The sequence below is a fragment of the Chelmon rostratus genome, chromosome 10 (assembly GCF_017976325.1).
Source record: "Chelmon rostratus isolate fCheRos1 chromosome 10, fCheRos1.pri, whole genome shotgun sequence".
Classification (NCBI taxonomy): domain Eukaryota; kingdom Metazoa; phylum Chordata; class Actinopteri; order Chaetodontiformes; family Chaetodontidae; genus Chelmon; species Chelmon rostratus.
Genome location: NC_055667.1, coordinates 19743010 through 19755276, shown reverse-complemented (window position 1 = coordinate 19755276; position 12267 = coordinate 19743010). Strand labels below are relative to the sequence as shown.

General features: G+C 43.4%; 2 protein-coding genes across 2 annotated transcripts; both read left to right on the top strand.

Annotated features, from left to right (window-relative positions):
- Window positions 1-50: 50 nt before the first annotated feature.
- On the top strand, window positions 51-3191 carry LOC121613255 (protein LSM14 homolog B-like). Its single transcript, XM_041946583.1, has 8 exons — window positions 51-449; window positions 592-755; window positions 861-990; window positions 1114-1308; window positions 1500-1586; window positions 1698-1859; window positions 2383-2518; window positions 2608-3191. The coding sequence occupies exons 1-8, from the start codon at window positions 329-331 to the stop codon at window positions 2765-2767; spliced, it is 1155 nt and encodes a 384-aa protein (XP_041802517.1). The 5' UTR covers window positions 51-328; the 3' UTR covers window positions 2768-3191.
- Window positions 3192-4074: 883 nt separating this feature from the next.
- On the top strand, window positions 4075-11347 carry LOC121613256 (calcium-responsive transactivator-like). Its single transcript, XM_041946584.1, has 11 exons — window positions 4075-4143; window positions 4972-5048; window positions 5146-5230; window positions 5545-5677; window positions 6148-6402; window positions 7206-7370; window positions 8854-8955; window positions 9477-9569; window positions 9703-9822; window positions 9914-10041; window positions 11321-11347. Exons 1-11 carry the CDS (start codon window positions 4075-4077, stop codon window positions 11345-11347), a joined length of 1254 nt encoding a protein of 417 aa, XP_041802518.1.
- Window positions 11348-12267: the final 920 nt, after the last annotated feature.

The window sequence follows — 12267 nt, the reverse complement described above, 5'->3', positions numbered from 1 at the left end:
GCGTTTATTATCTGTGGCAACTTCTTGTACATTTCAAGGAAATGTTATCGAAATATTTATTACATTCAATACCACACACTGTAAAAAATCGCTCTAAATACTCATAACTCAATTATGATGACTATCCGACATCATGAGACATGAAATACTCAGGATATGGTACTGACAGTGAATCAGACGCATCTGAACACCAGGTGCGATTAAGTCTCAATCAGTGGGCGTGGTTTCAAGTCACCTGAGGACGCCTATAAATTGTTTCCGGTCGCTCCAACGCTTGAATGCTGGGACTTCACGTGAGTGCTTGTGTTTATGTGTCCATTCTCCAGCTATGAGTTCGGCAAAGCCATACATTGGCTGTAAAATAGGCTTAATTTCAAAGGCCCAAAATCGTTATGAGGGGATTTTGTATACAATTGACAAAGTGAACTCCACAGTAGTGCTGGCAAAAGGTGAGTGATGTAGGCCTGTCAGCATGGCCTAAAATATGATGCTTTTTGCTGAGATTCTTGTAGATTTAAAAAAAAAAGAAAAGAAAAGAAATAGCAGGCAGTGTCTCTTTGTTCGCTGTGTCAAACATTTGATCTCCACCAGTCAAGTGTTTTGGAACGGAGGGACGGCCCACCGACAGACCAACGCCACCCAAAGATGACATCTATGAGTACATCACTTTCCGAGGAAGTGACATTAAGGATATCACGCTGTGTGAGCTTCCGAGATCTCACCACGGCCTACCCCCGGATCCTGCAATAGTGCAGGTACACAAGAAGCGCATGGCCCACACCTCACAGTAGAGAGCCTAGGAGTGGATGAAGTATATCCCAGATAATGTGTGTTGAATTGTTTTAACATTTGTTGTTCAGTCATCCAGTGCAGGTCCTTCAGGCGTTTACTCAGCTCGTGGACCATTTAGCCCCCTGAGGATGCCTGCCTACAACCAGCTTGCTGCTAGCTCTCTACTTAATCAGCAGTATGCTGCAGCTCTTGGCCTTGGCAAGTCAATGAATGCAAATTTATTCCTAGTAAACTGACCGTAAACCCACAGCATTAGTGTAGCTGATTACTTTTAAGTGATTTGTGATCTTACTACAGTATCTGGTTATGTTCTTCATGCAGGGCCTGTACTTCCAGGACTACATGTTAGAAGGGGCCCCATGGTGGAAAAGGCTGTGCAAACCCTCAATGTGCAAAGATCTTGGCAGAGGAGAGGTTCGGCTGTATCGCAGGAGCAGGAGCAGCGGTGGGAGAGAAGGAGGCCCCAGAGGACCAGAGGAGAGAGTGTCCAGATGAGAAGGGGCGCTGGAGCCACCAGTAAGCATTTAAAATTTCAGCGATGAAAGGCAAAATAAAATGTCTCAGTGAGCTAGTGGTGAAAAGCTTGAATTGTTTGAGAGCCCTGAAAACTTTCACAACTCTGTTGTGGGTTTCAGGGAATTCTGCATGTCTGTGCAAACCGAGAGCAATTTTAAAAGTGAGTGTAAATGTTTTTATTTTATTTTAAGTGAAGTCAGGCCCAAGTATGCCCGCTTTACAGCAGGAAATTTGGCAGCAGAATTCTGAAAACAGGCCACCGCCCAGAAGAAGACAAGGTAATTTTAAAACAGACGGGTTTGTAACAGTGAAAATCTGACTGTTCTGTACAAAAATAACAAAACAAAGTCCTGTCAGCTTTCAGTGCATTTGTTTTTAATGAATTCTAGGAGCTCGGAGGCGCCGGAACCGTGGAAGGGGCCAGCTGATGGTGGCTAGTGCTCCATCTGCCACCCTGAAGTTTGACACAGACTTTGATTTTGATTCGTCAAATGCGCAGTTTATCAAGGAGGAGCTGGAGCTGGAGGTGCAGGACAGGACGAATGTGAAAGGTTGGTTCCTCAGCTCAAGGGACCGCAAATGCACTACTAGATCCCCATCCTCTGCTTTCTGACACAGAATTGTTCTTAAAGGATCAAACTGTCACTTTAAACTTTCACCATCTCATGAAGTTTATGCAGGTAATCTCTAAATCCCCTAAATTGTAGGTATTGGCTCAGCAGGAGCAAGACAGACTGATTCATGCACCAGGATTTGGTCACCATAGCGGCAGTGCTTACAGCTCTTTCATGATTTCTCATATGTTTTGTCTCTTTTCCACACGCATGTGCAAAATTTGTGGCCCATTTGGCACAGGTGCTTTCAATTTAAGCAGAAGCAAACTTGAAATCAGGCAAAGTTAAGTCAGACTGGTTTTCATACTGCTTATTATCAGATTTCATTATCCATTGTCGGATTTCGGATGGTGGCTAGATGAACGCACGAGTTGAAAATGAGTGAATCTGCCTTTTTTTAAACACATTCTCACCTAGATTTGTCTCCCAGGCTTCTTACAGTACACATTTCTGTCTGCAGATGGAAATCATGAGGTGGAAGAGAGAGAAAAAGAGGAACTGCACTCGACTGCAGACAATGATCATACCGGACCGAAATTCTACTACGACAGAGCAAAGTCTTTCTTTGACAACATCTCGTCTGATAAGAAGTTCAGGTGAACTAGAGGCCTTTTTTATCTTCAGTATTCAAACACTTGTGTCTCCTGTGCGTAGAGCTACAGGCTTGGGCCTCTGTTTGTTTCAGACTCACGTGGGCAGAGGAGCGAAAGCGCAATCTGGAGACTTTTGGGGTGCCAGGACGGTTCCTGAGGGGCCAAGGCTTCAGAGGTGGATATACTAGACGAAGAGGGTTGGGCAACGCTCAGACCCTGTCCTCGTACAGAACCAGGAGTGGACAGCTGTAAAGGTCAGAGTTTGATACCAAGGCACTGAAGCAACCCCATCCTCCAGTGATTGTTTCCTTTCTGTGTAACAGATGGGACTGTGTTGCCCATTAGGATGAGCCAAAGCAGCTCTGTTGGCACCGTATGAAGAAGCATCTTTTCTTGTTTTTTCTCCCTCAGGCAGTTATTCTGCTTTCATATTGTCATGATTGTGTTTTTATTTGTCCTCCCCCCACATTTGGCTCCATTTTGAATATGGATGCATGGCTTACTGTATGTGACTAGAATGTTTTCCCCCTCATGTTTGCCAGATTTTCTGTTTGTTTTTCAGTGGAGATGGAAGTGAATGTTTAAGTTTTTTTTTATTTTCTGTTACTTGGGAAAGTTTCACTCCTGAAATGTATTTGTTTCATATTTAAAGTATCTGGCTTTACCTTTTGGTTGCACTCCTAATTTGCATGTTTATTTAATTAACAAATCTTGTAAACTATCAACATGAACTGAACTTGAACGTGTTTAAAGGCTAAAGATTTCACATTGCTTTATTCTGTCATATTGAAGCGACGAGTGTGACTAATGTAAAATAAAATGGAAATTGCTGATGCGCTCAACTCTGCTCTGTACCTCATTATATTGCCCTCATATTAGTCAGTGACAAGTGTTTGCTGATCCTTATTCGGGCGCAATATCAGTTTTTGTTTGATTTAATTTAACATGCCATAAATGTTATCCAGTAACGCAGGCTACAGTATCACAGGCAGCAAACACTTCATATTCAAACTGTGCAGACATCCCTTTTAACCTGAGGAGGAAAATGCTTTGCAGATGTCAGATGCATGGTGACACTGTATCAAATGCAGACATGAGGCTGTAGTGCCATAATGTGCCATTCAAATGTTTCTGAAGGTGCAAGAAGCAACTTTTAAAACCGCTCTACACAATTGCGAGTGACGCGCACAATGTGGACTGATTGGCTCTGATGAATCAAAGGATACCCCGTCTACAGTGAGGGAAAGAGGTAGGCTACTCACTGTCCGGGTTGTACCAAACACTGAGGGAGAGGGATTTTCTCTTATTGTCTAACAGTTTAGTATCTGTGTCATTTTTTGCGCACGGACCATAAATAACTCATTCGGCACAACGATGTGTTTAATTACATCCAGAAAAATCCAGAGTTTTCTAATTTTCCGTTCTTGATGACAGAGAGACGTCTTTGTCATTACCCCCTATTTCTTGGCAATGGACAAACTATACAGCCAAACAGAGGGCTGCGCTCAAGATAATAAATATTAGAATAAAAGAAGCGCTTTTATTTCCCATATGACAAAATGTCGGTGGCGTTTTCATCGGCGCGCCCCAGGAGTAAAGGGGAGGTGACACAGCAAACCATTCAAAAGGTAAAAAATTGTTGACGCGTCGCGGCGCTTGTGGCTGAATATTCCGGTCTGGATGGGAGTGTGCGTGTCCGCCGTTAGTGCGGAGAAAGTCGCCCGTGGTGGATGTCAGAAGAAATGGCAACTGGTAACGTTACAGTCAGCTGAAGGTGCGAACCAAACAAAGCCGAGACGGTGATGCTTCACGGGCTCAGCGCTGGCTGCAGCTGCGCCGGGGTGCTGTTGTTCTCGCTGCTCTTTCCTCACAAATGATGCGTGTTTTTTTTTTAATAGTGTCATTTATCAGCTTTAGATTGTGCGAGTTGTTTCCAAGATTTTTAAAGCGCGACCCCTTCGCTGTTTTTATGGGTTGCAGGTGCGAGTTCCCTGCCAGGCAGCGTCTCATTAGGTTTTAATGGTATTGTGGTCAAACGCTTTGTTGCAGACACATACATGAGCATCAGTTGAGAAAGGCATGATAGTGGCAGGATGGAGGGTAACTGAGAGACACAGGACGACCCTGAGCCCCATGCATGCTCCCCACACTGCTGCTGCTGCTTTTATCCTCGACTGAACCGTCTGCGCGGATGGTTCTGCTTTAAACGCGCTCTTCATCCTCAAGACAGGGACGGTGTCCTAATTAAAGACTGCGAGAAGCTGCTGTTTCATTTGCCTCCATTATGACAAGAAAAAAGAAAAAAAAGTGACCCAGAAATGTTTTCTCGGGCTGGTTGAAGTTCTGAGAATCCAGGGCAACATCACTGCAATGTCTTAATGGGCCATATTTCAGCGTATAATTTACCATGCACTGTGACTTGAGATAACTGAAGGCTGTTTTGTTGTCTCCTAAAGATGCTGGATGAAAATCACCATTTAATACAATGTATAATGGATTACCAAAGCAAAGGCAAGACAGCTGAATGCACACAGTAAGTGTTCTTTTTATGTAGAATCCCTGACGTGTAAATGTCATATTAAGGTATGAGCGAGTAAATCAAGCCATGTTTCATTTCCTCTGTTTGACAGGTATCAGCAGATCCTGCACAGAAATCTTGTTTACTTGGCCACGATAGCAGATTCCAATCAGAACATGCAGTCACTACTACCTGCAGTGAGTGGTTGCAAGTAACACAGTAGATTTCCCATCTTCATCTGATGCATTCTCCTCAACTACTCTTTTTTTTGTAAAGTATTCATAATAAATCAATTTTGAGAACATAGTCTTTGCATAGGCTAAACTCATTTTGTACAGCACAGAAGCAAGCATTCACTTTTCATCTAGTTTGTCCACTGACAAATCTATATCAAACAAAAATATCACCGTTTAGGAGACACTATGGGAATCAATGAGTGCATAAGGACAGCAATTTGTACGTATACGGTTTCAATTATTGTTTAAGTTTATTAGATATCTCTGCTTTCTAGCCTCCCGCTCCCAACATGTCCGTGGGTCCCGGAGGGATGGGCCAGAGCGGAGGACACGCTCCAAGCAACCTCAATGACAACATGGCACCAGGACTGCCTCCCACATCAATGATCCAGAGCCAGATGAGCAATGGTGAGACTTGAACGCAAATGTGCATTTTTCAGATGAACTCTGGCCCACATGAACTTCAGTTTCCTCTCAAACCCAGACTCGGTGTGCACACATCCTGGTCTATCTTGTTGTTCCGTCCCCTGTCTTGAGTGCTCGTCTGATCCTGCTGCATGTCTCTCTGCAGATACAGTACCATGTGTTGTATCTCGCACTGTCTCTCCTCTTTGTTGTCTTACTGCCTGCAAGTATGTGTGGTCTTATGTTCAGCTAATGGTCTGATGGTCAGATTAGCATTGCAGCTATAAGGATTTTTGCCACCTTTCTGTTCCTGATTCGTTTTTACACCTGTCATTAACACTCGTTGCTCAGTCCGGCTACTACCATGCAAGCTTCCTGTAAAGATGAACTGAATGTGGGTCCATGATTAACATGCTATGGCGCCACATGGGAAGGTGGGCTGGCTGCTCTGACTGGTGCGTGTGTGTCGTCAGGCCCCAGCCATGCCCCCATGCAGCAGCAGTCCGGTCAGCTGCAGTCGGCAGTTCCCTCCGGGTCCCTCGGCCTGCCAGCCAGCAGCTACGGTGGCTCGGCCTCAGCCTCCGGCTACAGCCACGCTGTGCCCTCCTCCCAGGGCAGCATGATCCAGGGCCCCGGGCCTGGCTATGGCTCTTCCTCCTCTTCTTCCTCCACATCCTCATCCTCCTCTTCCTCCTCCCGCAGCAACCTCAACATGCAGTCCAACCAAGGTGAGCCAGGTATAGAGGGGCCTAATCATCAGGAATTGGTCTGTTTTATGTGAAGGAATATTTTCAGGCTTAAGAAGTGAACACAAAGAAACAATGAGGGCTTGACCTTTATGAACCACACTCTGAATATGCAGTATGTCTCGTGTATGGAGAAAGATTTGGAGGGTAATGAACGTAATGCTTTTCAAGTGTTCGCAGTGAGATGCAAACAGAAATATGAAAACAGTTGGATGATTTCTGAAATATCTCTGAATGTGTTCATGACAAATGCCCCCTTGATCTTGCTCGAATCACTTGCTCACGTGCATATCTGCACTCATCAGTCTGTAAATTCCCTCCTAGTGCAGTGGAACCATCAAGCGAACACATTCAGTTCATCGGAGAGGTGTCCTGCCTCTTCCCTTCTTCCTTCTGCTCCAGGCTTTACCCCTCCTAATCTCTGACCTCTGACCCTGAGATGCAGCCCTCCTCCCCCTGGATGTCCATGTGTATTTACTGTACCTCTGTTTATGCACTGACTTCACTGGCTTTGTTTGCATCTATGCTTCAGAGCAGCATCTTGAAATCATCTCCTTTAAGAGACCCCTGACTGCTTTGGACCCCTTTTGGCTTTACCCTGTGCCCTTATTGCCATTGACCCTTCTTATGCAATTATTTATTAGTTGAATTATGCACATTTTTGACAGTTAGTACTGAGAATGATGTGTCTGCTACTGAATGCTAATGCTGGTTTGTGCATAGAGTGTATCTGTGTATATTAATGTATGAGATCTCTCCCCCCCATAATCCCACCTCCTTCCCAGTCTCTATGATGCACCAACAGTCTGCCACTCCACACTACTCTTCAGCCCAGTCTGGGGGGCAACACTATCAGGGACAGCAGGCCATGGGCATGATGGGTCAGGGCAGTCAAGGAAACACTATGATGTCTCAGAGGCCCATGGGATCCTACCGCTCCTCACAGCAAGGTAGGTGGTAAGACATCTTCGTGCTAGTTTGACGTGACAAAGGGTTCAATGTGGTTGCGTGTGTTGCATTTGAGTGCTAAAGTACAGAGATGGATTTTGGAACTGTTGGTCAACAGGTTTCTGTTATGTGGCTCTGGATGCCAGTCTCACAGTTTCCAGATTGATGGAAATGCTAAGTTTGCTGCTGAAGTATTAGCGCGTGCACGGTGTCAATTTTTGCCCTCAAAGATCAAAAAGTGAGAGTGATATAGAAGGTTTGCAAATGAGTCTGTCCCAGTCGCCTCCCTGCAACTTTAAGAAGCAGAGTGGAGATGTATCACTCGTGTCACATTAGGTTCCTGTCTCTGCAAATCACTTAGCTGGTGCTGTGTCAGCATGTGCCTAATAATAGCTCCATCCTGTCCTGTTATGTCTTTTGAAGGGAAGGGTGTAGACTGGGCATGTTGTAACTCAGATATATAAAAAGGATGGGATACTGTTTCCAGGGCAACAGGCTGTCGTTGTAAGGCCTCATTCACCCTGGTACGCAATTACCTTGCATGACTGGGTGAAGTATCTCCAGATAGAACTTTGTTATGGAGTTGTTGTGTCCATAGTTAAGCTGGGTGACTCGCTCATTGGTCATGGGGCTGTTGCTAGGGTTCCTCTATCAGCTGTGGCCCCTCTGTCATATTGGAAGCTTTCAGATATGTTGCTATGAAAATGTCTCCCTATCGCTGCAGAAGTTAGGATGAAAATGTGTCTTTTTATGCTGCAGCTCATCTCTGTATGTAGAAACGTTTATTGTAGTTCATAAAGGAGAGTGGACTGTGGGTGGCTTTTTGTCCTGTTGGTTTTCCGAGTTAGATCAAACTGAAAAGCGAAGGAGTGGAATCTGGAGTTTCTGCACACCACCACCAAGCAGCGATCAGATTCTCCCTGATAACTGGCTTCCTCTAATCCTCATTTTCTCTGCAAAAAATTACATCTCAAGTCATTTGTCATGGAATTATTCATTGCAATTGCTCCACTTTAATCAGTGTTTCCAGAATTTAACTTGGCCAGAAATAGCTTCTTTCATTTTATTTCAACCCATAGAAAATCATCGCCAGTGAAAAATTACACTACACAAGTTTTAAATCTTGATCTTTTTATGGAGGTTTTGCAGGGCGTAACAAAAGTGCAGTGTTGTTAGGTCATTAAAAAGAAATTGGAGACGGCACCAATGGCAATACATATAAACAAAATTCTAATAGCCATATAATTCACTCTGTTTATAATTATTCGTAACGACATGACGACTTCCAAGAAAGCTGTCTATAATGACGTCTGTTATCATTTTTGTTTTCCTCTTTCATGATTCTTAATGCACACGTTTGCACACACACCGCTTCAGGCAGCCGAAATTGCCCAAGTGTCCTGGCAAAGCCCCCTTAGTCTCCAACTCAGCGGCAAATTGGTCCGACCAACTGTTTAACCAATCGTGGTGTCGCCTGTCTTGCAGGATCTGCACAGCAGTACATGGGACAGGACGAGTTCTACGGAGAGCAGTATGGACACACTCAGAGCTCCAGCGAGCCCATAAACCAGCAGTATTACCCTGATGGTAATCATGCATCATCCATAAACTCCATACACACAGCTTTCAAACACTTAAACCCCCATTATGGGACATGCCATTTCCTTTTAGCAGTCTTCCACAGACCTGAGCCAGATTTCCTGCAGTGCTGAAGCTTCAGCTCTTCCTCACAGTCATTTTTCCCTTATTGTGGGAGATGAAAAGTGTTGAAAAAAAAATTGACTAAGACTGACATTGGTCTCAATTCTGTTTCCTCCCAGTGTGTCTGTGTCCATACTGTCCCCTTTGGTGTGCCGAAATTTCAGATTTCAGAGAGTGTTATAGCAGGGTGTTGAGGAGAGAGTGCAAACTTCCTCCAGGGTGTTTCTTTGTGCATAATATTGAAGTGGGAACCCTTGAAAATGTTGTTTGTGCTCATCATTTTGTCGTTGCACATGTATTATAAATGTTTTTTGGCTTCAAACTGAATAATCATTTCTCTTCTGCATGCAAGTGGGTTTTGCCTTTGCAGAGGAGTTTTTGCATGTGTTGAATTGTGTTCTCTGCAGGTCATGGGGAGTACTCATATCAACAGTCCTCATATGGTGAGCAAGGCTATGACAGGTCCTTTGATGAGTCCTCACAGCACTACTATGAAGGAGGTAACAGTTAGCCATTTTGTAATTTTGAAGCATGTGTTAGAGATCTATTTTCCAGCAACCCCACTTTGTCCAAATGTGACCAACTACAGTAAATTATCAGCTGACATGTGTACCTGTGTAAATACACCACCAGGTAACTCTCAGTACAGTCAGCAGCAGGCCCAGTATCAGCAGGGCTCTGGTCAGCAGCAGCCCTTCAGCCAGCAGCAGTACTCCTCTCAACAAGGCTACAGTGGACAGCCACAGGGATACGGTAAGGACAACTCATGCAACCGACTGTGTGCATTCACAGAAGTGGGAAGAACAAATGAATGAATGAACTGAATGTAGCCCCTCTGCTGCAGGTCCTGGCCAGGGTGGGTCCTCCCAGTATTCTCAGTATCAGCAGGGTCAAAGCCAACAGTATGGCTCCTACCGCTCCTCCCAGGGAGGCCCTGGAGCACAGACGCAGAGGCCCTATGCCTACGAACAGGTACATCAAATCAGATCACACTCTCTCTGATTCTCTCACACTGGTTTAGTTCACCCATCTAACAAATACAACCCTGATTCCAAAGAAGTTGGGATGCTGTGTAAAACAGAAGATAGATAGATATACTTTATTTATCCCAAGCTGGGAAATTGCTGTGCAGCAGGTAACTTGTTAATCCTTTTTGACAGACACTCAATAGAAAACAGTACAAAGACAATGTATTTAATGTGTTGTCCGCATCAGCTTAATTGATTTTTGCAAATATCTGCTCATTCTGAATATGATGCAGCGACATGTTTCACACAAGTTGGGACAGGAGAAACAAAAGACTGGGAAAGTTGTGGAATGCTCCAAAAACACCTGTTTGGATCATTCAACAGGTTGATTGGTAACAGGTGATAGTATCATGATTGGGTATGAAAGGAGCATCCTGGAAAGGGATTATATTATATATATTATAAAGGATATTACTGCATGGGCTCAGGGATGCTTTGTAAAACTTGCCCATAAACACAGTTTTATTGCAAGTGATTGCATTCTGTTTTACTTCTTAGGAATTGGGGTTTTAGATTTTTTTTTAGATTTCTCTGATTCTCTGAAACTGGCTTTGCAGCACTGAATTATTAAACCCATTTAACATTGAAAATGTTTATTTAATCCCTTATAAAGGCTTATTGTGGATGGAATTCACCAGTCAATTTTGAATTATTGAAATAGAAAATAGTAATAGATAGTGGCTTTAATCTTTTGTTTGGCACAACAGGTGCTTCAAACCATTGTTTCCTAATTCTGCTCATCTCTGATTTAACTGATTGAAATGTATTTGACCGACTGTAGTACAGCGTGTACAAGAACACACACCCATGCACTGTTTTTAGATATCACAGAAAGAAGAAAATTGTTGGATCGATTTGAAAAAACACTTCAATTCTTAAGTTTTTCAAATCAGTTTAAATTTTGGTTGGTAAAGTTGGTTAACAATTTTCTTCTTCAGTGTAGCTTGAGGCACAGATACACAAAGACCTCTACAGACTCTAAATCCTTCAGTTGTAATGAATCAGAATCTCAAATGTTGTTCTTTTGTTCCTGCTTATTCAAATCCATCTCTTACATGATCAAGTATGACACATCAGGAAAGCTGACGCGTGTGGGAATAATTGGCTAACTTAAAAATATCCTTTAGTGCTGTGTCTCACTAGTAACAGAAAATAAAATAAAACGTGAACACAATTTCTAAAAAACAACCTAACCTCTCAGTGTCAATCATTTTGCATTGCAGGGTCAGTATGGAAATTATCAGCAATAAGTTCTTGCATTGTTTTCCTGTTGGAAGAAGAAAGGAACGGTTGAACTGTGACGCTCTGGCTCAGCTGTGGAGTCGAAGATCTGGCTGCATCAGATTTGTTATCCTCATATTAATCATCATTCTAGCTTCTGTAAGAATAATTAATCTCATCATATGCGTTGCTCTCCTCATCCGTTTTGCTGGCCACAGGGGGTAAAGTGGTACTGGCCACCGTACGAAAAGTCAGGGTGTAGAATCCAGACAGTTAATGTAAAACCTTCCATATGGATTAAATAGGGTACTAAAAAGTAGCAGTGAAGTTATCAGATAAAGCAAATTGCCTGCATCGTCGCCTTCCTTTCTGTTGTAGCCTTTCACTTGCCTTTATCCTATCTCCTGCTTTTAATGCTTCTTTTATTTTACAATATTTGACAGTATTTTTTGGTGCGAAGAGCAGGTCCATGGTTTGTGAGACTTTGGCTATTAAGGAAATGTTCCTGGATATTTATTTAATAGGTCCAGCTCTTGCTTTCATTCCTAGCTGAGACACTGTTATATCTTGCGATAAGGGAAATCAATTTTACGAAGGTGAAAGGTCCTCAAACCTGACTTGATCAGGGGGTTTGTCTGTGTTAGTCAAACTGTGCTGTGTTGCTGTGTGGTCTAACATTACGTGTTTTCACTCGCTACATATGTCTTACTGGGGTCATAGACACAATAGATAGCTGACCGATCCAGACTTTAAAAAGTGTGTAGTCCATGATAATCACACATCGTGGTAGTATTTTTGACGCTATATTTTCAGTGGCATTGCCCTGCACAGACATGTTGTGGACTGTGCAGGGCTGAGTCTGTGTCACACTGCTCTGATGCCATTCAGTAAGGGTTTTACATAAAAACATATTGCCACTTGTCTGCACTTTATTTTGCAGTGACAGTGT